This window comes from Notolepis coatsorum (assembly GCF_963971535.1).
Source record: "Notolepis coatsorum genome assembly, chromosome: 10".
Lineage (NCBI taxonomy): Eukaryota > Metazoa > Chordata > Actinopteri > Aulopiformes > Paralepididae > Notolepis > Notolepis coatsorum.
In genome coordinates, this window is record NC_140174.1 from 17,392,532 (window position 1) to 17,420,475 (window position 27,944).

At 44.9% G+C, this 27,944-nt stretch overlaps 1 protein-coding gene across 1 annotated transcript in view; it reads right to left on the reverse strand.

The window, feature by feature from the left end:
* LOC311235473 (voltage-gated inwardly rectifying potassium channel KCNH6-like) overlaps positions 1–27,944 on the reverse strand; it is a gene marked incomplete at both ends in the record, with an annotated part of 44,519 nt that overhangs the window by 3,234 nt on the left and 13,341 nt on the right. Inside the window, 6 exons of the mRNA XM_084322936.1 lie at positions 3,687–3,855; positions 5,553–5,822; positions 17,984–18,083; positions 20,650–20,843; positions 23,387–23,639; positions 26,502–26,701. Coding sequence (XP_084179062.1) covers positions 3,687–3,855; positions 5,553–5,822; positions 17,984–18,083; positions 20,650–20,843; positions 23,387–23,639; positions 26,502–26,701 — 1,186 coding nt within the window. The remainder of the gene's footprint in view (positions 1–3,686; positions 3,856–5,552; positions 5,823–17,983; positions 18,084–20,649; positions 20,844–23,386; positions 23,640–26,501; positions 26,702–27,944) is intronic.

Here is a 27,944-nt window from a genome sequence, read left to right on the forward strand (position 1 = left end):
ACACTTTTACTCTAGTTTATTCACACTTTTACTCTTGTTTATTCACACTTTTACTCTTGTTTATTCACACTTTTACTCTTGTTTATTCACACTTTTACTCGCATTTATTCACACTTTTACTCGCATTTATTCACACTTTTACTCTCATTTATTCACACTTTTACTCGCATTTATTCATACTTTTACTCTCGTTTATTCACACTTTTACTCTCGTTTATTCACACTTTTACTCTTGTTTATTCACACTTTTACTCTCGTTTATTCACACTTTTACTCTTGTTTATTCACACTTTTACTCTTGTTTATCCACACTTTTACTCTTGTTTATTCACACTTTTACTCTCATTTATTCACACTTTTACTCTTTGTTTATTCACACTTTTACTCTCGCTTATTCACACTTTTACTCTCGCTTATTTACACTTTTACTCTTGTTTATTCACACTTTTACTCTCGCTTATTCACACTTTTACTCGCATTTATTCACACTTTTACTCGCATTTATTCACACTTTTACTCTTGTTTATTCACACTTTTACTCTAATTTATTCACATTTTTACTCTTGTTTATTCACACTTTTACACTCGCTTATTCACACTTTTACTCTTGTTTATTCACACTTTTACTCTTGTTTATTCACACTTTTACTCTTGCTTATTCACACTTTTACTCTTGCTTATTCACACTTTTACTCTTGTTTATTGACACTTTTACTCTCATTTATTCACACTTTTACTCTAATTTATTCACACTTTTACTCTTGTTTATTCACACTTTTACTCTTGTTTATTCACACTTTTACTCCTGTTTACACACACTTTTACTCTTGTTTATTTACACTTTTACTCTTGCTTATTCACACTTTTACTCTTGCTTATTCACACTTTTACTCTTGCTTATTCACACTTTTACTCTTGTTTATTGACACTTTTACTCTCATTTATTCACACTTTTACTCTTGTTTATTCACACGTTTACTTTTAATCCTTACTAGTTTTAATCTTGCTTATTTTACATTCTCTTTTTTTACTCTCTTGCTAGCTTTTATGTTCTTTTACAATGTAGTACTTTGAGATTTGCTCCGCAACTATAAAGTGCCCTACAAATCTAATATATTATTATTATTATTATTATTATTATTATTATTATTATTATTATTATTATTATTATTATTATTATTATTATTATTATTATTATTATTATTATTATTATTATTATTATTGTTTATGCACACTTTTACTCTTGTTTATACACACTTTTACTCTTGTTTATGCACACTTTTACTCTTGTTTATTCACACTTTTACTCGCATTTATTCACACTTTTACTCTCATTTATTCACACTTTTACTCTAGTTTATTCACACTTTACTCGCATTTATTCACACTTTTACTCTTGTTTATTCACACTTTTACTCTTGTTTATTCACACTTTTACTCTTGTTTATTCACACTTTTACTCGCATTTATTCACACTTTTACTCGCATTTATTCACACTTTTACTCTCATTTATTCACACTTTTACTCGCATTTATTCATACTTTTACTCTCGTTTATTCACACTTTTACTCTAGTTTATTCACACTTTTACTCTTGTTTATTCACACTTTTACTCTCGTTTATTCACACTTTTACTCTTGTTTATTCACACTTTTACTCTTGTTTATCCACACTTTTACTCTTGTTTATTCACACTTTTACTCTCATTTATTCACACTTTTACTCTTTGTTTATTCACACTTTTACTCTCGCTTATTCACACTTTTACTCTCGCTTATTTACACTTTTACTCTTGTTTATTCACACTTTTACTCTCGCTTATTCACACTTTTACTCGCATTTATTCACACTTTTACTCGCATTTATTCACACTTTTACTCTTGTTTATTCACACTTTTACTCTAATTTATTCACATTTTTACTCTTGTTTATTCACACTTTTACACTCGCTTATTCACACTTTTACTCTTGTTTATTCACACTTTTACTCTTGTTTATTCACACTTTTACTCTTGCTTATTCACACTTTTACTCTTGCTTATTCACACTTTTACTCTTGTTTATTGACACTTTTACTCTCATTTATTCACACTTTTACTCTAATTTATTCACACTTTTACTCTTGTTTATTCACACTTTTACTCTTGTTTATTCACACTTTTACTCCTGTTTACACACACTTTTACTCTTGTTTATTTACACTTTTACTCTTGCTTATTCACACTTTTACTCTTGCTTATTCACACTTTTACTCTTGCTTATTCACACATTATTATTATTATTATTATTATTATTATTATTATTATTATTATTATTATTATTATTATTATTATTATTATTATTATTATTATTATTATTATTATTGTTTATGCACACTTTTACTCTTGTTTATACACACTTTTACTCTTGTTTATGCACACTTTTACTCTTGTTTATTCACACTTTTACTCGCATTTATTCACACTTTTACTCTCATTTATTCACACTTTTACTCTAGTTTATTCACACTTTTACTCGCATTTATTCACACTTTTACTCTTGTTTATTCACACTTTTACTCTTTGTTTATTCACACTTTTACTCTTGCTTATTCACACTTTTTCTCTTGTTTATTCACACTTTTACTCTTGTTTATTTACACTTTTACTCTTGTTTATTCACACTTTTACTCTCGCTTATTCACACTTTTACTCTCGCTTATTCACACTTTTACTCGCATTTATTCACACTTTTACTCGTTTATTCACACTTTTACTCTCGCTTATTCACACTTTTACTCTTGTTTATTCACACTTTTACTCTTGTTTATTCACACTTTTACTCCTGTTTACACACACTTTTACTCTTGTTTATTCACACTTTTACTCCTGTTTACACACACTTTTACTCTTGTTTATTCACACTTTTACTCAAATTTATTAACATTTTTACTCTTGTTTATTCACACTTTTACTCTTGCTTATTCACACTTTTACTCTTGTTTATTCACACTTTTACTCTTGCTTATTCACACTTTTACTCTTGTTTATTGACACTTTTACTCTTGTTTATTCACACTTTTACTCCTGTTTACACACACTTTTACTCTTGTTTATTCACTCTTTTACTCTAATTTATTCACACTTTTACTCTTGTTTATTCACACTTTTACTCTTGTTTATTCACACTTTTACTCCTGTTTACACACACTTTTACTCTTGTTTATTTACACTTTTACTCTTGCTTATTCACACTTTTACTCTTGCTTATTCACACTTTTACTCTTGCTTATTCACACTTTTACTCTTGTTTATTGACACTTTTACTCTCATTTATTCACACTTTTACTCTTGTTTATTCACACGTTTACTCTTGTTTATTCACACTTTTACTCTAATTTATTCACACTTTTACTCTCATTTATTCACACTTTTACTCTCGTTTATTCACAATTTTACTCTTGTTTATAAAGTGGTATTAAAAAGTCTTAAATTTAACTTGTTGAAACCTGCAGATAAGAGGGATTGAACTCCTCCAACCACCATGCTACCCTGTCACCATCCTTTTAAACAGTTAAATGACCTGCAGTGACCTGTTGAGCTGTGACTGACCTGTTGATTTGTGACTGACCTGTTGACCTGTGACTGACCTGTTGACCTGTGACTGACCTGTTGACCTGTGACTGACCTGTTGACCTGTGACTAACCTGTTGAGCTGTGACTGCAGCAGTGCCAGCCTGTCCCCCAGCTCGCCCGGCCTCTGCTCTGTGAGGTGGGAGGGCTGGTGGCACGTCGAGGCCCGGGCAGAAGACGAGCGCCAGGCCCGGTCCGGCCAGTACTGGTACACGTCAGGCATGTTCGTGTTCAGGGCGGCGGCTGAGGAGAAGACAGGCAGGGGGGCGTTAAAGGAACACGCGACATCATGGTAAGTGAGCTTAGCGTCTTGACATTCTGAAATACTTAAAAAATAGACTCCCCCTTCCACCTGATGGACACATATCACCTGTACTACTATTATTTATTATTTATATACATATAGAACTGCTCCACATGGATGTTAATATATCATGCTTTAAGTACTGTAGTTTGAATGTAGTTGGTGGTTTTTTATGGTGGTATTTTTTACTGTAGTTTTAACGAAGCTGGTGTTTTTTTTTATAGTGGTGTGTGTCTATGTATTGTGACTGTATGTTTGACTTTTAACCACTGCACAAATGAAGTTCCGAAAGGAAAATAAAGTAATTTGAAGTTTGAAGTTTAAAGTTGAAGTCTTCTCCAGAGTCCGACGAGAACACAGATGATACCAATCTCCTCTCTGTGCGTTCAGTAGAAAGCTATCCGGCTGCGAGCTAGCCTGGCTTAGCACAAATGAACAGAAGCGGATGCGGATCACTAGCCTGTGCATACTTTGAAATCGTAGGACTAATTATGAAAGACTCCTACCCTGGTGCCCTTGTTCTTCTAACAAGCCTCTCACTCCTACCCTGGTGCTTCTCACTCCTCCTACCCAGGTGCTTCTCACTCCTCCTACCCTGGTGCCTCTCACTCCTACCCTGGTGCCTCTCACTCCTACCCTGGTGCCTCTCACTCCTACCCTGGTGCTTCTCTCTCCTACCCTGGTGCTTCTCACTCCTCCTACCCTGGTGCTTCTCACTCCTACCCTGGTGCTTCTCACTCCTCCTACCCTGGTGCTTCTCACTCCTACCCTGGTGCCTCTCACTCCTACCCTGGTGCTTATCACTCCTCCTACCCTGGTGCCTCTCACTCCTACCCTGGTGCCTCTCACTCCTACCCTGGTGCCTCTCACTCCTACCCTGGTGCTTCTCTCTCCTACCCTGGTGCTTCTCACTCCTCCTACCCTGGTGCTTCTCACTCCTCCTACCCTGGTGCTCCTCACTCCTACCCTGGTGCTCCTCACTCCTACCCTGGTGCCTCTCTCTCCTACCCTGGTGCTTCTCACTCCTCCTACCCTGGTGCTCCTCACTCCTACCCTGGTGCCTCTCACTCCTCCTACCCTGGTGCTCCTCTCTCCTACCCTGGTGCTTCTCACTCCTCCTACCCTGGTGCCTCTCACTCCTACCCTGGTGCCTCAGTCTCACTCCTATCCTGGTGCCTCTCACTCCTACCCTGGTGCCTCTCACTCCTACCCTGGTGCATCTCACTCCTACCCTGGTGCCTCTCACTCCTACCCTGGTGCTTCTCACTCCTACCCTGGTGCATCTCACTCCTACCCTGGTGCATCTCACTCCTATCCTGGTGCCTCTCACTCCTACCCTGGTGCTTCTCACTCCTCCTACCCTGGTGCTTCTCACTCCTACCCTGGTGCCTCTCACTCCTACCCTGGTGCTTCTCACTCCTACCCTGGTGCCTCTCACTCCTACCCTGGTGCCTCTCACTCCTACCCTGGTGCTTCTCACTCCTACCCTGGTGCTTCTCTCTCCTACCCTGGTGCCTCTCTCTCCTACCCTGGTGCTTCTCACTCCTACCCTGGTGCCTCTCACTCCTACCCTGGTGCTTCTCACTCCTCCTACCCTGGTGCTTCTCACTCCTACCCTGGTGCTTCTGATTCCTACCTTGGAGGCCCCTGTCCACCACTGCTTCCCTCCCCACTGGGGTGCCACCAGGGGGCAGCAGTCGCACCGCTGAGGGGGAGTAGTCCAGCCCGTCGTCCTCTGCAGAGTACAGCTCCACCTTGTCCCCGTGGCCGAGGGGCTTCCCGAGGTCCTCGCTGGACTGGGAGCAGGCAGAGCCACAGCTGCAGTCCTCCCAGTGGGCCTGGGGCGCGGTGTGCCGGTGCGGGAAGGTCTGGTGGGGGTACGTGTCGTCGTCACGGTCCATCCCATCTAGCCACAGGAAATACATCATTTATCGATCAAAGGGTTCCAACAGCCCCAATACGTCTTCATCATCATCTAGTGAGTATGTAATAAATACATCTTCATCATCTTCTAGTGAGTATGTAATAAATACATCATCTTCTAATGAGTATGTAATAAATACATCTTCATCATCATCTAGTGAGTATGTAATACATACATCTTCATCATCTTCTAGTGAGTATGTAATAAATACATCATCTTCTAATGAGTATGTAATAAATACATCTTCATCATCATCTAGTGAGTATGTAATAAATACATCTTCATCATCATCTAGTGAGTATGTAATACATACATCTTCATCATCATCTAGTGAGTATGTAATAAATACATCTTCATCATCTTCTAGTGAGTATGTAATAAATACATCTTCATCATCTTCTAGTGAGTATGTAATAAATACATCATCTTCTAGTGAGTATGTAATAATACATCTTCAACTTCTAGTGAGTATGTAATAAATAGGTTTTCATCATCTAGTGCAGGGGTAGGCAACCCTAGGCATGCGTGCCTGCATAGGCAAGCGGGGGCATTTTCATAGGCACAGGGGGCAGCATTAAAAAAATATATATATATATTATAATTTTTAATTTAAATTTTAAATTAAAATTTTAAATTAAAATTTTAAATTAAAATTTTAAATTTAAATTTTAAATTTAAATTTTTAATTTAAATTTTTTGCTTTGAAATATTATAGTGAAATATTATGCACTGTTGTCGCATTTATCTTGTTGAAATTCTCCCACAGGTTATTTTTACTACCACATATTTAATTGAGACCCTTTATTTGTTTATTATTTCAATTTAGCTGGAAATACATTGCTACATCATTCAGTAACATTTGCAGAGCCTTATAACAAAAACATTATTACGGTCACCATTGTGACCAGTGGGATTAATCAACACATTTTATTATTTATTTTTCTATTTCATTGAACATTGCACATATTAAGCAATTTTTTTTACTCAAAATGTGAGTATTACCAAGTCAACTTGTGTTCTTAAAACAATGACAATAAACATAGTTTTATTAGGTTGAAATAATGCGGTTGTGTACTTATTTTTCTGTTAACTTATTATGGATTGAAAACTGAAAACCTTAATGCACAGTAACTGAACTCAATATTTGTAAGTTCTGGTAACTTATTATTATTATCTTTTTTACAGTGTAGTCTTGCGATCAATCAAAACTTATTTACACGATATACCTCACATTCACCCTCCATTCACATCCTGGTGTTCTCCTGGTGTTCTCCATTAGGCCTGTAGGTGGAGCTATGACAGCACACGTACCGATGGTGTGTGATGTGTCCAAAAATGTATGGGCAAATGTGAGTGAAATGGTCGCACTGTATGCAGCTGTTTGTCTGCATTGCATTCCCCCCCCAACTCAGATTTAGGGTTGATACAACCATCATAATAATATTGTTAATAATAACAATAACAATGTAATAATGTAAAAATTATCATTAAAAATACCTGATTATGAGAAAAAAAATTACGATGCATGGAATATTGTTGAGGCACACTAGTTACAACTATATTTTAAACAGGCACTCCATGTCAAAAAGGTTGCTGACCCCTGATCTAGTGAGTATGTAATAAATATGTATTCATCATCTAGTGAGTATGTAATAAATATGTATTCATCATCTAGTGAGTATGTAATAAATACATCATCATCATCTAGTGAGTATGTAATAAATACATCTTCATCATCTAGTGAGTATGCAATAAATACATCATCATCTAGTGAGTATGTAATAAATACATCTTGATCATCTAGTGAGTATGTAATAAATACATCATCATCTAGTGAGTATGTAATAAATACATCTTCATCATCTAGTGAGTATGTAATAAATACATCATCATCTAGTGAGTATGTAATAAATACATCTTCATCATCTAGTGCAGGGGTCAGCAACCTTTTTGACATGGAGTGCCTGTTTGAAATATAGTTGTAACTAGTGTGCCTCAACAATATTCCATGCATCGTAATTTTTTTTTCTCATAATCAGGTCTTTTTAATGATAATTTTTACATTATTACATCATTATTGTTATTGTTATTATTAACAATATTATTATCAACCCTAAATCTTGGGGGGGGGGAATGCAATGCAGACAAATAGCTGCATACAGTGCAACCATTTCACTCACATTTGCCCATTCATTTTTGGACACATCACACACCATCGGTGTGTGTACTGTACGTGTGCTGTCATAGCTCCACCTACAGGTCTAATGGAGAACACCAGGAGAACACCAGGATGTGAATGGAGGGTGAATGTGAGGTATATCGTGTAAATAAGTTTTGATTGATCACAAGACTACACTGAAAAAATAAATAATAATAAGTTACCAGAACTTAAAAAGATTGAGTTCAGTTAGTGTGCATTAAGGTTTTCAGTTTTCAATCCATAATAAGTTAACAGAAAAATAAGTACACAACCACATTATTTCAACCTAATAAAACTATGTTTATTGTAATTTTTTAAGAACACAAGTTGACTTGGTAATATTCACATTTTGAGTAAAAAAAAATTGCTTTTAACATGAAATAGAAAAATAAATAATAAAATGTGTTGATTAATCCCACTGGTCACAATGGTGACCGTAATAATGTTTTTGTTATAGGCTCTGCAAATGTTACTGAATGATGTAGCAATGTATTTCCAGCTAAATTGAAATAATAAACAAATAAAGGGTCTCAATTAAATATGTGGTAGTAAAAAGAACCTGTGGGAGGATTTCAACAAGATAAATGCGACAACAGTGCAAAATATTTCACTATAATGTTTCAAAGCAAAAAAAAAATATATATATATATATATATATATATTTTTTTTTTACTGCTGCCCTCTGTGCCTATGAAAATGCCCCCGCGTGCCTATGCAGGCACGCGTGCCTAGGGTTGCCTACCCCTGATCTAGTGAGTATGTAATAAATACATCGTCATCATCTAGTGAGTATGTAATAAATACATCATCTTCTAGTGAGTATGTAATAAATACATCTTCATCATCTAGTGAGTATGTAATAAATACATCTTCATCATCTAGTGAGTATGTAATAAATACATCTTCATCATCTAGTGAGTATGTAATAAATACATCTTCATCATCTAGTGAGTATGTAATAAATACATCATCATCTAGTGAGTATGTAATAAATACATCATCATCTAGTGAGTATGTAATAAATACATCTTCATCATCATCTAGTGAGTATGTAATAAATACATCTTCATCTAGTGAGTATGTAATAAATACATCATCATCTAGTGAGTATGTAATAAATACATCTTCATCATCATCTAGTGAGTATGTAATAAATACATCTTCATCATCTAGTGAGTATGTAATAAATACATCATCATGAATGAATGAATGAATGACCTTTATTTATATAGCACCCTTCACAGCACGAATGCACAGGGTGCTTTACACTACAGCTTAATATAAAAACACAATAAAAACAAAATCAGAAATAAATGACAACAACAACAAACAGCAGTTAAAAACAGTGAAACCAGATAGAAAAAGTAGAATAAAAGAATTTGGATAAAATCATGAGTCACTAATTAAAACAAAAACTATAGAACAGTGAGGACAAGAAAAAAGTGCCTATGCATGACCAAAAGCCTGTCTGAACAAATGTGTTTTTAATTGTTTTTTAAAAGAGTTCTCAGAGGGGGCAATTCGCAGGTCCAGGGTGAGAGCATTCCAGAGCCTTGGTGCTGTCACCTGGAAGGCTCGATCACCCCTTGTTTTAAGCCTGGACCTGGGGACCACCAGGAGGTGCTGATCGGCAGATCTGAGTGAGCGGGTGTTGGTGTAGGGATGGATGAGTTCAGTGATGTAGATGGGGGCCTGACCGTGAAGTGCTCTGAAAGTGAAAGTGAGGACTTTGAAGTGAATTCTATAGTGTACCGGGAGCCAGTGCAGGGATACCAGAATGGGAGTGATGTGGCATGATTTTTTTGACCTTGTGAGTAGCCTGGCTGCAGCATTTTAGACCATTTGTAATTTATCTGTGGATGATTTGGTGAGACAGGTGAAAAGTGAGTTGCAGTAGTCAAGCCTAGAGGAAATAAAAGCATGCACGGACAGTTCTAGTTCAGAGTGAGATATGATGGTACGTAGTTTTGCAATGTTTCTGAGGTGAAAGAAGCAGGTGCGTGTGAGTGTTTTGACATGTTTGTCTAGGTTCATGGCCTGGTCGAAGACAACACCCAGGTTTCTCAGGTGGGGACGTATGTTGTCTTTAAGGGACCCCAAGTGAGTGGCCACTCTAGCTGCAGTCTTTTCAGCTGCTACGATCAGCACCTCCGTTTTTTTTGCGTCTAACTGGAGGAAGTTACTCCCCATCCAGCTCTCAATGCCGAGCAGGCACTCCTGGAGAAGGCTGAGTTTCTCCAAGTTGTCGGGTTTAAAAGAGCAGAGTAGTTGTATGTCGTCTGCGTAGCAGTGGTATTTAATGCCGGTGAATTTATTGATGAGGAGGCCTAGGGGAAGCATGTAGATGGCAAAAAGGAGTGGTCCTAGCACCGATCCCTGTGGTACCCCACATGAGAGGGGGGTGGGGTCAGATTTAAAAGGACCCACAGCCACCGAGAACGTTCTCTCCTTTAGATAAGAGGCAAACCAGTTTAGAGCGCTCCCAGAGATGCCCACCCACTCCCTGAGCCTGTCCAAAAGGATGTTGTGGTTGACCGTGTCAAACGCTGCGCTCAGGTCCAACAGGACCAGAACAGAGCATTCACCAGAGTCAGCAGACATCAGGAGATCATTGGATAGTCTGAGAAGGGCAGATTCAGTGGAGTGGAGTTTGCGGAAGCCAGATTGGAATTTGTCACAGATGTTATTTTGTTATTGTTATTTATTGTTATTGTTATTTTTATATCTAGTGAGTATGTAATAAATACATCTTCATCATCTAGTGAGTATGTAATAAATACATCATCATCTAGTGAGTATGTAATAAATACATCTTCATCATCTAGTGAGTATGTAATAAATACATCATCATCTAGTGAGTATGTAATAAATACATCTTCATCATCTAGTGAGTATGTAATAAATACATCTTCATAATCATCTAGTGAGTATGTAATAAATACATTTATCATCTTCTAGTGAGTATGTAATAAATACATCATCATCTAGTGAGTATGTAATAAAAACATTTATCATCTTCTAGTGAGTATGTAATAAATAGGTTTTCATCATCTAGTGAGTATGTAATAAAAACATTTATCATCTTCTAGTGAGTATGTAATAAATACATCTTCATCATCGTCTAGTGAGTATGTAATAAAGGATTACTATACTACAGGATAATTCATAATAATAACTTTATTTGTATAGCACTTTTCATACAGAGGTTGCAGTTCAAAGTGCTTCACAACAGTAAAAAATACAGGCATAAGCGAGCATAAAAAGATAGACAGGTAGAATCACAGTGTTTCACATTAGGATCTAGCATCCCAATAGGCTCTCCGCTTACAGTATTCAGTAACACAAATAGTAAAAATAGTTTAAAATGATTCAGTTTAAAAATAGTAAAAAAAATTATAAAATAGAACGGACATAAAAAATACAGGCATGAGCGAGCATAGCAAGATATGGCAAATCACAGTGTTTCACATTTGGATCTAGCATCCTAATAGGCTCTCTATTCAGTAATACTCCTGTAATTCCCAACATACTTCCCAGTACATATTGCTGTAACTTTAGTGATATTAGATCACAGGGACACGAACCCACGCTGTAACTTTAGTGATACTAGATCACAGGGACTCGAACCCACACTGTAACTTTAGTGATACTAGATCACAGGGACTCGAACCCACACTGTAACTTTAGTGATACTAGATCACAGGGACTCGAACCCACACTGTAACTTTAGTGATACTAGATCACAGGGACTCGAACCCACACTGTAACTTTAGTGATACTAGATCACAGGGACTCGAACCCACACTGTAACTTTAGTGATACTAGATCACAGGGACTCGAACCCACACTGTAACTTTAGTGATATTAGATCACAGGGACTCGAACCCATACTAAATAGTGGGACCTATTGCATGAACAAATAATCAGTGTTTCACATTTGGATCTAGCAAATAATAAAAATAGTTTAAAATGATTCAGTTTAAAAATAGTCATCAGTAAGAAGTAAAAAGTGCAATAACCGACACATGAATTTGATAGGCAGTGTATAAGAGTAGGCAGGGTAAGAATAGTGCAGGTAAATACAAGTTGTGTCAGGATATCCCTGATGTTTCCTCTTGCCACTAGGTGGTAGCAGATATCTATCAGTGAAATGCCTGAGCAAAGAGATAGGTTTTAAGCTGTCTTTTAAAGATGTCTAGCGAGTTGGCTTCCCTGATGTTTTGGGGTAGTTTGTTCCATAGTTTTGGGGCATAGTTGATAAAGGCTGCATTACCGATCCTCTTTTGACTGCTTCTGGGAGCCTCTAGTAGTCCAGCAGCTGATGATCGCAGTGTTCTTGCTGGTGTGTAATTTATTAGAGTGTTGGCGATGTAGCTAGGTCCCTGTCCATTTAGAGCTTTGTATGTAAGGAGAAGGACCTTAAAGTCAATTCTAAATGTTACAGGAAGCCAGTGTAAAGCAGCTAAGACTGGACTAATGTGCTCTCTCCTTTTGGTTCTAGTTAGCAGTCGGGCTGCAGAGTTTTGGATTAGCTGAAGCCTCTCTGTGGTTTTCTTAGGGAGACCTGTGAAAAGTGCATTACAGTAGTCTAACCGGCTAGATATGAATGCATGAATTAGCTTCTCAGCATCGTTCTGATTAATAAATGGTCGTACTTTTGCTATATTTCTGAGATGGAAGAACAATGTTTTCGTCACTTTGCTAATATGATAATTGAAGTTCAGTTCTGAATCTATGATAACCCCAAGACTAGTGACCTCAGATTTGATCCAAGGGGTTAGTCCCCCCAGGTTCTTTTTTTTTTGATCCACTTTTTCTCCCATTTTTCTATATTTTCTCCCATCCCAATTTCGTATCATCCAATTCAACCCTCCCCTGTCACGAACGCTGTTTCTTGCCTCCCACAAGCCGGCTGCAGTGAGGACTAAGTCATACATAGCACAAGTCCCCTCCGGTACTTGAGGTAACAGCAGTCGCATCTTTTCACCTGCGCAGCTCGACCTCTCAGTGTCGAGGAGTAACGCGTGGGAGGCTCACGCTGCCCCCGACACTTCCTGATTCTACTGCGCAGGCGCACCAACCGACTTGTAGGAGTCGCTTGTTCACAACGTTCGATCCCCACCCTTCAGTTTTTCCCTCCCCGTAATACGGCCAATGTGTATTACTGCGGACGACCAGCCAAACTGAAAAACAATGTGGAGAGCTGGATTCGAACACGCGAATCCTAGCGTCTCCACACTGGTGGCGAGTGCCTTAGACCACTACACCACCTAGCCGCCCTCCCCCCAGGTTCTTTATTAATGTTTCTTTTCTAGTTTTGGAGCCGATAATTAGAATTTCAGTTTTGTTCTCGTTTAGTTTCAGGAAGTTCTTACTCATCCATTTATTTATTGCCAGTAAGCAGTCTGTAATGGAGCTAATCGCTGTAGCATTTGGTTCAGCAGATATGTACAGTTGTGTATCATCCGCATAGCTATGGAAATCTACATTATGTTCTCTGATGATATCACCCAGCGGTAACATGTAAAGGGAGAAGAGTAAAGGACCTAAGCAACTCCCTTGTGCAACTCCATAGTTGTTGTCGTATATATCAGACATGTGATCTCCTAGTTTAACATAGAATTTCCTCCCTCTGATGTATGTTTTAAACCAGCCCAGCACATGTTCTGAGAAACCAACATGGTTTTCAAGACGATCGATTAGAATATCGTGATCGATTGTATCAAATGCTGCACTGAGATCTAACAGGATAAGGATGGAGATCTTATTCTCGTCAGAGTTTAGTCTGAGGTCACTGATTATTTTGGTGAGGGCAGTTTCAGTGCTATGATATTTTCTGAATTCTGACTGAAATTCTTCTAAGATGTTGTTTTCTTCAAGAAAGGAATTTATTTGAACTGAAACTATCTTTTCAAGTACTTTACTAATGAATGGTAGGTTGGATATTGGACGATAATTTGCCATTTCATTACTATCCAAGTTAGGTTTTTTTAGTAATGGCTTTACAACTGCTGTTTTAAAGGCATCCGGGAAAATACCAGTCCTAAGGGAAGTGTTTATGATATCTAGCACAGGACTTGAAACACTATTAAATACCCGTTTGAAGAAAGCTGTAGGTATAGGGTCAATGTCTGAGGTGGAGGAGTTACATTCTGAGACAGTTTTGCAGAGTACATCTAATGTGATGCATGTGAAACTTCTCATGGTTACATTGCACGGTTTGCCGCAATCAGCTTTATTTCCATCATGAGTAATGCTGGCCCTGATCAAGGTTATTTTGTTGTTAAAGAATAGTGCAAGTTCTTCACACTTAACCGTTGATGACTGAGGAGGTGTAGGGGCAGTGTTGAGTAGTACATTAATAGTGGAAAAGAGGATTCTGGAGTTTCCAGCATTTTCTGTAATGATTTTAGAGAAGTAATCTTTCCTTGCTAAGCGGATGGTTTTATTATAAGCAGTTAAAGCATCTTTGTATATATCACAGCATATGGTGGTTTTTGTTTTTCTCCATTTTCGCTCCGCTGCACGACATTTCCCTTTTTCTTCGTTGACCGTATTATAGTTTAACCAGGGCGAGGCTCTAGTTTTCTTCTTTTTCGTTTTTAATGGGGCGACAGAATTTAATATAGATGACATTGCATCATTGAGATTTTCTACCATTTCATTTAGAGAGCTGTCATGATTGTGTGGTTCATGTAGTCTGATAAGATCAATGAACTTTGATTCAGCTTTGTCGTTTAAGAGCCTCTTTTTAACTATGATTTCTTTTTTTGTTTTAGTAGGGGTTATTTGAGTATCAAAAAATATACAGTGATGGTCGGAGAGAGATAATTCAGTTATTGAGATATTTGTTATGCTTAGCCCAGTTGTTGTTATAACTAAGTCTAGTGTATTCCCAAGCCTGTGAGTTGCATTTGTTATATGCTGTATTAGGTCAAAGCTATCCAGTAGATTTTTTAGTTCTATAGTTTTGGAATCTGTTTTCTTATTAAAATGGATGTTCAAGTCTCCATTTAGGATCACCTTATCATATCCGGTAACACATAGTGAGATCAGTTCAGAGAGCTCCTGTATAAATATTGGTGAGTGTCTAGGCGGGCGGTATATTGTGACAATAATAATTGATTCTGTTTTTAGTTCAATGGCAAGATATTCCATTGACATGAACTTGCCTAGTTCTGTGATTCTAAACAAGAGTTTTGAGGAGAAGATTGCTGCAACTCCTCCGCCCCTTTTATTTTTTCTGGGTATTTGAAAAAAGTTATAGTCTGGTGGACAAGCTTCTATCATTATTGATGTAGCTGTGTCATTATTTAGCCATGTCTCTACTAGGCAGATGCAATCTAAGTTATTTTCTTTAATCAGATCATTTACTAAGAATGTTTTATTATTCAGTGATCTGACATTTAGGAAAGCTAATTTTATTTGTTGGACTTCTTTAGAGGAGGTCTGCTTTGGCTTGACCGTGATGGCCCTGAGGTTAATAGCAGGTAAACGCATTGATGGCGTATATTTTTCACCATGCCATTGGCTGGTTATGATTACTGGTATGTTTTGAGAGATGGCATGGCAATTGTGCTATACTGCAATGCACTGACTGTACTGTGCTTTCGGGGACATTTGATCAGACGAGATGGCCTTGTGTGATATGGGGGGGGGGCGGGGGGGGGGGACGCCTTGTGCTGCTGCACTTCGTGGTGAGATTGTGTCCTTCATGACTATCTCTCGTGCTGGTATGAGCTTAATATTCTTGGAGGCCATCAAGGCATGACGCATGTTTGCTGCTAGGAGCTTTGAACCTAAGCGATTTGGGAAGAAGCCATTTCTTTGAAAACGTTCTGGGTTATTCCAGAAAACATTGAAGTTGTCAATGAATTTCAGGCCGTGTACAAGACATGTAGCCCCTAACCATGAATTAAAATTTAGGAGTCGACTGAATGCTTCTTGTCCTCTGCGAAAGCATGCAATTGGTCCACTGATGGACACATCAGTGTCTATGTACACAGACTGATGTTTGTCTAGTGTGTTCATTAAACGTGTGAAATCGTCTTTCAAAGTCTCTGTGCCAGTCTTCTTTCGCAGGATGTCAAACGATCCAGAGTGAATGACAATTTTTGTTATTCCCGGTCTGATTAGTGTTGGAAGTTTTTCGGCCAGCTCTTTCACAGATGTATTGTCTAGACAGATATTTTCTGTGTTTGCCATCTCCACATACCTTGTTGTGGAATCTCCAATCAGGATAATTCATACACATTTTCTTGCCAGTGTGCAGTGTTTTCAAAAGTAAGTTAAGAGTCTACCTCTTCACCTCAGCCTTTTAATACACTCCGCTGCTTGGACTCATTGATTGATTGATTGATTGAATTGATTGATTGAAAATGTTATTAACAGATTGCAGAATGGGTACAATACAGTACGGCTCAATACAAACAATTGTTAAGGGGATGCAGACCAGAGAAAGACTTTCGTCTTGTTTACATCAGGGTCCCCCATTTTCAATTCATAACATTTATGACATACAGATAAACAGTACTGTTACATCCAGACATTTATGACATACAAGATATACAAATATACAGTACTGTTTATTTACAGACAGAGTTTCTAAAAGATAATATATACATTTGAGGGGTAGGAAACTGTACATTGGGGGGGGGATTTGACATTTACCGGGGCCAGTTTCATTGCATGCATACTGTGATTGTCTGTAGATGAGAACTATAAGGCGTCTATTTTATTGCACTGCTCTTATTCTGTCTATTTTTATACTCATTCTATGTCTGCACATTTAGTCAGAAACCTGCTAATAGTCTTTTATAGATTTTTAGAGATGTCAGAAATCTATAGGTTTTAATATCAATTATCTGCAAATGTTATGCCTGTCTATAATTATGCCAATGTCTATTTTGTGTCTACATCACTGCTGTAAAGCACTCTGGGCTGCAATCCTTGTATGAAAGGTGCTATACAAATATTTATTAAAATATTAATATTCCAATTTAGTCATTATGCCAATTCCCTTCCTGGTCATTGCGCACATTGCCCTACTGTCGGTCTGGGGAGGGTGTAGACTACCACATGCTGCCCTACTGTCGGTCTGGGGAGGGTGTAGACTACCACATGCTGCCCTACTGTCGGTCTGGGGAGGGTGTAGACTACCACATGCTGCCCTACTGTCGGTCTGGGGAGGGTGTAGACTACCACATGCTGCCCTACTGTCGGTCTGGGGAGGGTGTAGACTATCACATGCTGCCCTACTGTCAGTCTGGGGAGGGTGTAGACTACCACATGCTGCCCTACTGTCGGTCTGGGGAGGGTGTAGACTACCACATGCTGCCCTACTGTCTGTCTGGGGAGGGTGTAAACTACCACATGCTGCCCTACTGTCAGTCTGGGGAGGGTGTAGACTACCACATGCTGCCCTACTGTCGGTCTGGGGAGGGTGTAGACTACCACATGCTGCCCTACTGTCGGTGTGGGGAGGGTGTAGACTACCACATGCTGCCCTACTGTCGGTCTGGGGAGGGTGTAAACTATCACATGCTGCCCTACTGTCGGTCTGGGGAGGGTGTAGACTAGCACATGTCTCCTCTGATACATGTGGAGTCGTCCAGACGATTCTTTTCACCTGACAGCGAGGAGTTTCACTGGGGGAGCGTAACGCGTGCTGAGGTTAGCGCTATTTCCCCCAGATCCCCTCCCTGCTGATCAGGCGCCCCGACCGACCAGTAGGTGTCACTGTTTGCAACGACCAGGACTCGTACCCCACTGGCTTCCCATCCGCTAACACTGACAGTTGTGTTCGTAGGGACGACTGACCAAGCCGGAGGCACCGCTGACAGCTGGATTTGAACCCAGAGTCTCTGCGATGGTAGGAGAGTGCTTAGACCTCTACGCTACCCAGCCGCACCTAAAGTTTATTATTATTATTATAATATCTCACCAGGCCTGATGCGGCAGTCCAGGGAGTGTCCTCGGTGCCGGGCGCGGTGGTGACAGCCGTCCCCAGAACCATCAGGAGTTAGTGGTGGAACCTGGTCGGCCTGTTGGACACAAGATGAACAACCCATTCATTGCATTACATTCAAATGTATTGTCATCATGCAGCACAAGTACAGCACAATGAAAAGAAGTTTGGCATCCAACCAGAGTGCAAATGTAACAGTAAAGTGCAATAGTAATATACAATGTACATGGTGATTAGACTGGGTATTAAATATATACATGAGGTATAAAGACACTATGGTAGTAAGTCATACTGGCCAACAGCGTAACTAGTAAGAGTAGGTAAGGGATATGTACAGATATAGTACAGGTATGTACAGATATAGATATAGTATCTACAGATATGTACAGATCAACAGGTTTATTTGTCACATACATACCAGGGCATACAGTGAAATGCGGGTGGTCATGCCCACATTGATTGTGCAAAATACAAAATACAATAATAAAAATAGGCATAGAAAAAAATAAACATAGAAATAAAATAGGTAAGACACAAGATATGCATGGTAAAAAAAGACATGCTAAGTTCCTGAGAAACTGGTTCCTATATACACTACTATACAATATACAATTTACAATTTTAACTCTTAATGTATCTAAACTATACTATACTATTAGTACCTCCTTCCTTTAAAGTGACTTTCTATTTTTTAAAGTGACATTTTGTTTGAGTGATTGTTTTAGCGGTTGCCGCATGATAGGCCTTCTCGTCATTGTTAGAGATCAGCCCCACCACCACTGTGTCGTCCGCAAACTTCACTATGGAGTTGGAGCTGAACCTGGCCACACAGTGATGTGTGTACAGTGAATACAGCAGGGGGCTCAGACCCGATACTGAGGGTGATTTTGCTGGAGGTATGACCCCCCATCCTGACCGCCTGGGGCCTGTCACTTAGAAAGTCCAGGATCCAGGCGCTCATGGCGGAGCTCAGACCCAGATCGATCAGCTTGTCAACCAGTCTGGTGGGGACTATGGTGTTGAAAGCTGAACTATAGTCAATGAACAGCAATCTCACATAGCCCCCCTTCTGACTGTCAAGGTGAGATAGTGTGTTGGGTAGTACTTGGGAGACCGCATCATCAGTGGACCTGTTTGTCCTGTATGCAAACTGCAATGGGTCCCTGTTATTGGGGAGGGAGGCACAGATGTAATCCTTGACCAGCCTCTCAAAGCATTTCATGACCACAGAGGCGAGTGCCACCGGTCTGTAGTCATTAAGGCCTGCTGGAGAGGAGTTTTTTTGCACAGGGATTATAGTAGACATTTTGAAGCAGGCAGGGACCACGGACTCAGCCAGGGATAGATTGAATATGGATGTAAATACTGGGGCCAGCTGATTTGCACAGGACTTAAGTATTCGTCCTGTTATCCCATCTGGGCCAGCTGCTTTCCGAGTATTCACACCCATGAACGCTAATCTCACGCTGTGTTCCGTCAATGAGAGTGTGTGTCCCCCTCCCGCGGATGAACCCCCCCCCCCTCCCCGCTGCAGCCGGTGCGTCAGTGACGCCGTTAGCCGGTGAGCTAACGTCGCCACTGCTCGCTCCAAACCGTGCGTAAAAGGAGTTGAGTTCATCCGCAAGAGAGGCATCGGCACTCACTATTGAGGGGGGGCTGACTTTATAATCAGTTATCGTTCGTACTCCCCGCCATAAGCCTCTTGTGTCGTTCTGTGCCATCTGTGTCTCCATCTTGTTCGCATATCGCCATTTAGCAGCCCGCACCTCTTTACGTAGCATATAGGCTGCTACCTTATACTCTTCCATACTTCCCGATGCTCGGCCTGGGTTGTAAGCAGCGGTACGAGCATTCAGGGCCACTCCGATGGAATTGTCCACCCACAGTTTCTGGTTTGGGAAAACCTGCACCTTCTTCGTGGGGACAATACCGTCAGCTAACGTTGCTATAAAGCTAACAACAACATCAGCATATTCACTGACGTCACTGGAGCTCGACCGTAGCATCCCCAAGTCGACGTCCTCCAGTGCGTCTTGTAGCGTGGCCTCTGAGCTCTCGGACCACCGCTTAACCTCTCGCGACACAACAGCCTCTCTGGCTCTTTGTTTGTAGCCGGGCAAAAGGAAGATGGCGTCGTGGTCAGATTGACCTAGTGGAGGAGCCGGTACTGCCTTATAGCCCAGTGAAAAAACCTTGTGTTTTGTTGAATAACACCATAGTTTACCAGTGAATTATTGTTTTCTCAACATGAAGGGTTATATTCAGGTGTTCTGAACCTCCATGTGAGATTTTCCTCAGTGAGCTATAGCCATTTATATGCATACTGTTCTGGATTCAGATTCCAGGTAAGAGGGTTAAGAAGACGAAGACGCCGGCGAAGCTAAGATGGGTCCTAGTAATCACCACAAAGTACCCCAAAATACCACAAAGTACCCCAAAATATACCCCAAAGTACCCCAAAATACCCCAAAGTACCCCAAAATACCACAAAGTACCCCAAAATACCCCAAAATATATTATTATATATATTATATATTATGTATATTTTGGGGTACTTTAGGTATACTTTGGAGTATTTTGGGGTATACTTGGGGTATTTTGGGGTACTTTGTGGCGATTAGTAGGACCCGCTAGGATCTTACGTCTCGGAGGTCAAAGGTGATCTCCAGGTTCCTCCAGAAGTCGTCGGCGAAGGCCGGGAAGCTGTCCAGCACCTCCAGCAGGTCGTCCCTCTGGATGTGGTGCAGGTCGCAGTAGGCCACGGCCTGCAGGTCTGCGCTGGACTTCCCCGGCTCCTCGTACAGGTGGACGGGCTCTCCGAAGATGGCGTTCTTCTCTGCAAGACGTTGTGAAATTATTATAACTTTTTTTTAGGGATGTCCGATATTGGCATTAAAATGTAATATCGGAAATGATTGGTACCGGTTAAAAAGAATTAATTATAATAATCTTTTTACATTTATTTAACCTTTATTTACCCAGGCAAGCAAGTAAGAACAAATTCTTATTTTATTTATTGTCAAAAGTATGCATAATGTTGTGTTAATTCCACGACAAGAGATATGTAATGTTAATTACCTGAAATTATTCAGTTTTCTTGGGGGGGGGGGAACCCCGCATATATCGGTATCTGTTGATATCGGTATCGGAAATTAACACATTCGGGGCCATTGGGGGCCGTCTAATCTCACGCTAAATGGCCAGCATTTCAAAACAGACTTGCATTGTATGTGAGGCTGTTTGTAGAGCTAAATCTATACTTTATAGTATTGCTATCTGTCCATTCTCATTGTCAATTGAGACCATAAACCGTCCCTTCAAAATGGCTTAAAGAAATAATTTTTTCATCAATACGTTCTCATTTTATAGCCTCGTGAATATAAGCGTTATATGGGATTTGGACTAGTATATTTCCTGGACGGCGAGATACAGGCCGCTAAGCTAATAAATCGAACAGCGTTTCGGCACTACAGAAGCTAGAGCTAAAACGCAAAATGCATATTGTCGGTATTCATGGTCCACGATGAATGCATGAAAGGGGGGGGGGGGGGGGCGGGGGACGTCGTTTCTGATGATTGATTACCAATAACTGTGTTAGCCTCAGTAGCCACATTCGCTGATCGCCTGGTTGGCTATGATAACAAGTCCTGATCAGCGTGTAATTTACGTGAAAAAGATCTTACCGTGGGCCGGTTGGATCCCCAAAAGGATTTCCCAGTTATCGATCGCCATCTGGTAGATCGATATGTCCATTGGCTGATGATATATTCCTTTACTGCATAGTGAATTCGGCGTCGCAAAAGGTATTCCAAGCTACAGACTACACGTATAGAATCCAGCTAACTGGAAACTCCATTGAAAGTAAAAAAAAATAAAGAGCACGTTCTGCCACAGGGAACACTGCATTATCGAGACAGCGCCCCTAAGAGGATCTGGCGGCCGGTAATGCACTTTTCAGAATTCGAAGAGTGGGGTAAATCTACAGGGGGGGAGGGGGGAGCGCACCGCTGTGAAGGAAGGGTGCACTGCGTTTACGACACGAGACAGCATGAGAGCGACGTGGCACAACGATCGTTTAATCTCCATTATCGTGTTTTCATGATCGTGGGGAGAGGAGATTGAAAAGATATTCCTTTATTGATCCCCTTGGGGGAACTTCTGGATTAATCGCCAGCATGCGGTACACAGAGCAGACCCTCTACCCTCAGTCACATCGAATCCTGCATTACCGAACTCCAAACCTGGATGACTCACAACTTTCTCAAATTCAACAGTGACAAAACGGAACTTCTCATCATTGGCACCAAAACCACCCTCACCAGATCCGGACCCATCACACTCACCATCAATGACTCCACCATCACCCCCTCCCCCCTAGTCCGAAACCTTGGTGTCCTCCTCGACCCCACCCTCTCATTTGACCCCCACGTCCGCTCCATTGTAAAAACATCATACTTTCACCTCTGCAACATTGCTAAAATCCGTTACGGCCTCTCCCCCCCCTGCTGCTGAATCCCTCATACACGCCCTCATCTCCTCCCGCCTGGACTATTGCAACTCCCTCCTCACTGGCATCACCTCCCGCTCCCTCCATAAACTGCAAATGGTCCAAAACTCAGCCGCCCGCCTCTAACACCCGGTCCCGCAACACATCACTCCTGTCCTCCACTCTCTCCACTGGCTCCTGATCAAACACTGCATCAACTTTAAAACACTACTCCTCACCTTCAAAGCCCTCCACAGCCTGGTCCCCCCCTACCTGACTGATCTCCTTCTTCCCTACCGCCCCTCCCTCCCTCAGTCCATCAGAGACTCCCCTACACTCTCCACCTTCAAAGCTCGCCTCAAAACCCACCTGTTCTCCCTTGCCTTCAACCCCCCCCACCCATAACCCCCTCCAACCCGATTGATGTCTATCTCCTGTCGCTCCGTCTTTTTGTGCTATCCCATGCTGTCTTCCTCTGTTCCCCCCATGGTCTCATGTTTCTTTGTTTTTGTTTTATTTGTTTTTACCTTGTTCCCAACTACTGTCAGCGACTTCGGGTCATTGAGAAGCGCTATATAAATAAAATGAATTATTATTATTATTATTATTACCTAGCACCGCCACCACCAGACCCCCTACCTAGCACTGCCACCACCACGTCGTCCCGGATGACAGTACACAGAGCAGACCCCCTACCTAGCACCGTCACCACCAGACCCCCTACCTAGCACTGCCACCACCACGTCGTCCCGGATGACAGTACACAGAGCAGACCCCCTACCTAGCACCGTCACCACCAGACCCCCTACCTAGCACCGTCACCAACAGACCCCCTACCTAGCACCGTCACCAACAGACCCCCTACCTAGCACCGCCACCACCAGACCCCCTACCTAGCACCGCCACCACCACGTCGTCCCGGATGACGTGGATGGACCCGCGGGAGAGGAAGAACAGGGAGTCCAGGACGTCCCCGTAGTGGATGACGGTGTCCCCCGGCGGGGCGTGCACCGTCTTGAAGCGGCAGGCCAGCGCGCGCAGGCAGGCCTGGCTGCCCCCGCGGAAGGCCTTGCAGTTCTGGAGCAGAGTGCGGTTCAAGTGCAAACATATATCCGCCTGCAGACACTCTGGGAAGCCCTTCAGGACCTGTGCGGGACAGAGAACGTCACTCTTGATCAGTGCAGGGTTAGATGCAACAAAGGATATTTTTCCTCTAGCAGATTTGGTGTATCAAGGCCTTGTGGTTCCTACATGTTTTCCATTTTAAAATGATAGTTTGTGTGGGGGACGGGGGTCAGTGTGGGGGACGGGGGGTCAGTGTGGGGGACATGACAGGGGGTCAGTGTGGGGGACAGGACAGGGGGTCAGTGTGGGGGACGGGGGGGTCAGTGTGGGGGACAGGACAGGGGGTCAGTGTGGGGGACAGGACAGGGGGTCAGTGTGGGGGACGGGGGGGTCAGTGTGGGGGACAGGACAGGGGGTCAGTGTGGGGGACAGGACAGGGGGTCAGTGTGGGGGACGGGGGGTCAGTGTGGGGGACGGGGGGTCAGTGTGGGGGACGGGGGGTCAGTGTGGGGGACAGGGGGTCAGTGTGGGGGAAGGGAGTCAGTGTGGGGGACAGGGGGTCAGTGTGGGGGACGGGGGGTCAGTGTGGGGGAAGGGAGTCAGTGTGGGGGACAGGGGGTCAGTGTGGGGGACAGGGGGTCAGTGTGGGGGACGGGGGGTCAGTGTGGGGGAAGGGAGTCAGTGTGGGGGACAGGGGGTCAGTGTGGGGGACAGGGGGTCAGTGTGGGGGAAGGGAGTCAGTGTGGGGGACAGGGGGTCAGTGTGGGGGAAGGGAGTCAGTGTGGGGGACAGGGGTCAGTGTGGGGGACAGGGGACAGCGTGGGGGACGGGGGGTCAGTGTGGGGGAAGGGAGTCAGTGTGGGGGACAGGGGTCAGTGTGGGGGACAGGGGACAGTGTGGGGGACAGGGGGTCAGTGTGGGGGAAGGGAGTCAGTGTGGGGGACAGGGGTCAGTGTGGGGGACAGGGGCCAGTGTGGGGGACGGGGGGTCAGTGTGGGGGACAGGGGGTCAGTGTGGGGGACAGGGGGTCAGTGTGGGGGACAGTGTGGGGGACGGGGGGTCAGTGTGGGGGACAGGGGGTCAGTGTGGGGGACATGGGGTCAGTGTGGGGGACAGGGGGTCAGTGTGGGGGACAGGGGGTCAGTGTGGGGGACATGGGGTCAGTGTGGGGGACGGGGGGTCAGTGTGGGGGACGGGGGTCAGTGTGGGGGACATGGGGTCAGTGTGGGGGAAGGGAGTCAGTGTGGGGGACAGGGGGTCAGTGTGGGGGACAGGGGGCCAGTGTGGGGGACGGGGGGTCAGTGTGGGGGACAGGGGACAGCGTGGGGGACAGGGGGCCAGTGTGGGGGACGGGGGGTCAGTGTGGGGGACAGGGGGTCAGTGTGGGGGACAGGGGGTCAGTGTGGGGGAAGGGAGTCAGTGTGGGGGACAGGGGGTCAGTGTGGGGGAAGGGAGTCAGTGTGGGGGACAGGGGCTCAGCGTGGGGGACAGGGGGTCAGTGTGGGGGACAGGGGGTCAGTGTGGGGGACGGGGGGTCAGTGTGGGGGACAGGGGGTCAGTGTGGGGGACATGGGGTCAGTGTGGGGGACAGGGGGTCAGTGTGGGGGACAGGGGGTCAGTGTGGGGGACATGGGGTCAGTGTGGGGGACGGGGGGTCAGTGTGGGGGACGGGGGTCAGTGTGGGGGACAGGGGGTCAGTGTGGGGGACAGGGGGTCAGTGTGGGGGAAGGGGGGTCAGTGTGGGGGACGGGGGGTCAGTGTGGGGGACGGGGGGTCAGTGTGGGGGACGGGGGGTCAGTGTGGGGGAAGGGAGTCAGTGTGGGGGACAGGGGGTCAGTGTGGGGGACGGGGGGTCAGTGTGGGGGAAGGGAGTCAGTGTGGGGGACAGGGGGTCAGTGTGGGGGACAGGGGGTCAGTGTGGGGGACGGGGGGTCAGTGTGGGGGAAGGGAGTCAGTGTGGGGGACAGGGGGTCAGTGTGGGGGACAGGGGGTCAGTGTGGGGGACAGGGGGTCAGTGTGGGGGACGGGGGGTCAGTGTGGGGGAAGGGAGTCAGTGTGGGGGACAGGGGGTCAGTGTGGGGGAAGGGAGTCAGTGTGGGGGACAGGGGTCAGTGTGGGGGACAGGGGGTCAGTGTGGGGGACAGGGGCTCAGTGTGGGGGACAGTGTGGGGGACAGGGGACAGCGTGGGGGACAGGGGGCCAGTGTGGGGGACAGGGGGTCAGTGTGGGGGACAGGGGGTCAGTGTGGGGGACAGGGGGTCAGTGTGGGGGACAGGGGGTCAGTGTGGGGGACAGTGTGGGGGACGGGGGGTCAGTGTGGGGGACAGGGGGTCAGTGTGGGGGACATGGGGTCAGTGTGGGGGACAGGGAGCGTGGGGGACGGGGGCTCAGTGTGGGGGACAGGGGGTCAGTGTGGGGGACATGGGGTCAGTGTGGGGGACGGGGGGTCAGTGTGGGGGACAGGGGGTCAGTGTGGGGGACAGTGTGGGGGACAGGGGGTCAGTGTGGGGGACAGTGTGGGGGACGGGGGCTCAGTGTGGGGGACAGGGGGTCAGTGTGGGGGACATGGGGTCAGTGTGGGGGACAGGGGGTCAGTGTGGGGGACAGTGTGGGGGACGGGGGGTCAGTGTGGGGGACAGGGGGTCAGCGTGGGGGACAGGGAGCGTGGGGGACGGGGGCTCAGTGTGGGGGACGGGGGCTCAGTGTGGGGGACAGGGGCTCAGTGTGGGGGACGGGGGCTCAGTGTGGGGGACGGGGGCTCAGTGTGGGGGACAGGGGCTCAGTGTGGGGGACGGGGGCTCAGCGTGGGGGACAGGGGGTCAGCGTGGGGGACGGGGGCTCAGCGTGGGGGACGGGGGCTCAGTGTGGGGGACGGGGGGTCAGCGTGGGGGACAGGGGCTCAGCGTGGGGGACAGGGGGTCAGCGTGGGGGACGGGGCCTCACAGCGTTCATGTCGATGCCGTTGGTGTAGCTCCAGGCGTGCTGGAAGTACTCCTCCAGCCGTTGCCGCAGGCCCCCTGGGATCTGGTGGAAGCGGATGAACTCCTTGACGCGCAGCATCTGGGTGTGGTAGCGGGTGGTGCCGGAGTACAGACGCTGGATGATCGCAGACACGTTCCCAAAGATGCTGGCATACATGAGAGCTGAGAGAGGAGGAGGTGGAGAGAGGGAGGAGGGAGGAGGTGGAGAGAGGGAGCAGGGAGGAGGTGGAGAGAGGGAGCAGGGAGGAGGTGGAGAGAGGGAGGAGGGAGGAGGTGGAGAGAGGGAGCAGGTGGAGAGAGGGAGGAGGTAGAGAGAGCAGGGAGGAGGTGGAGAGAGGGAGCAGGGAGGAGGTGGAGAGAGGAAGCAGGGAGGAGGTGGAGAGAGGGAGCAGGTGGAGAGAGGGAGGAGGTGGAGAGAGGGAGGAGGGAGGAGGTGGAGAGAGGGAGGAGGGAGGAGGTGGAGAGAGGGAGCAGGTGGAGAGAGGGAGGTGGGAGGAGGTGGAGAGAGCAGGGAGGAGGTGGAGAGAGGGAGCAGGGAGGAGGTGGAGAGAGGGAGGAGGGAGGAGGTGGAGAGAGGGAGCAGGTGGAGAGAGGGAGGAGGGAGGAGGTAGAGAGAGCAGGGAGGAGGTGGAGAGAGGGAGCAGGGAGGAGGTGGAGAGAGGGAGCAGGTAGGAGGTGGAGAGAGGGAGGAGGGAGGAGGTGGAGAGAGGGAGCAGGTGGAGAGAGGGAGGAGGGAGGAGGTAGAGAGAGCAGGGAGGAGGTGGAGAGAGGGAGCAGGGAGGAGGTGGAGAGAGGGAGGAGGGAGGAGGTGGAGAGAGGGAGCAGGTGGAGAGAGGGAGGAGGGAGGAGGTAGAGAGAGCAGGGAGGAGGTGGAGAGAGGGAGCAGGGAGGAGGTGGAGAGAGGGAGCAGGTAGGAGGTGGAGAGAGGGAGGAGGTGGAGAGAGGGAGCAGGGAGGAGGTGGAGAGAGGGGGCAGGTAGGAGGTAGAGAGAGCAGGGAGGAGGTGGAGAGAGGGAGCAGGGAGGAGGTGGAGAGGGAGGAGGTGGAGAGAGGGAGCAGGGAGGAGGTGGAGAGGGAGTAGGGAGGAGGTGGAGAGGGAGTAGGGAGGAGGTGGAGAGGGAGGAGGTGGAGAGAGGGAGCAGGGAGGAGGTGGAGAGAGGGAGCAGGGAGGAGGTGGAGAGAGGGAGCAGGGAGGAGGTGGAGAGAGGGAGCAGGGAGGAAGTGGAGAGAGGGAGCAGGGAGGAAGTGGAGAGAGGGAGGAGGTGGAGAGAGGGAGCAGGGAGGAGAGGGAGGAGGTGGAGAGAGGGAACAGGGAGGAGGTGGAGAGAGGGAGGAGGTGGAGAGAGGGAGCAGGGAGGAGGTGGAGAGGGAGCAGGGAGGAGGTGGAGAGAGGGAGCAGGGAGGAG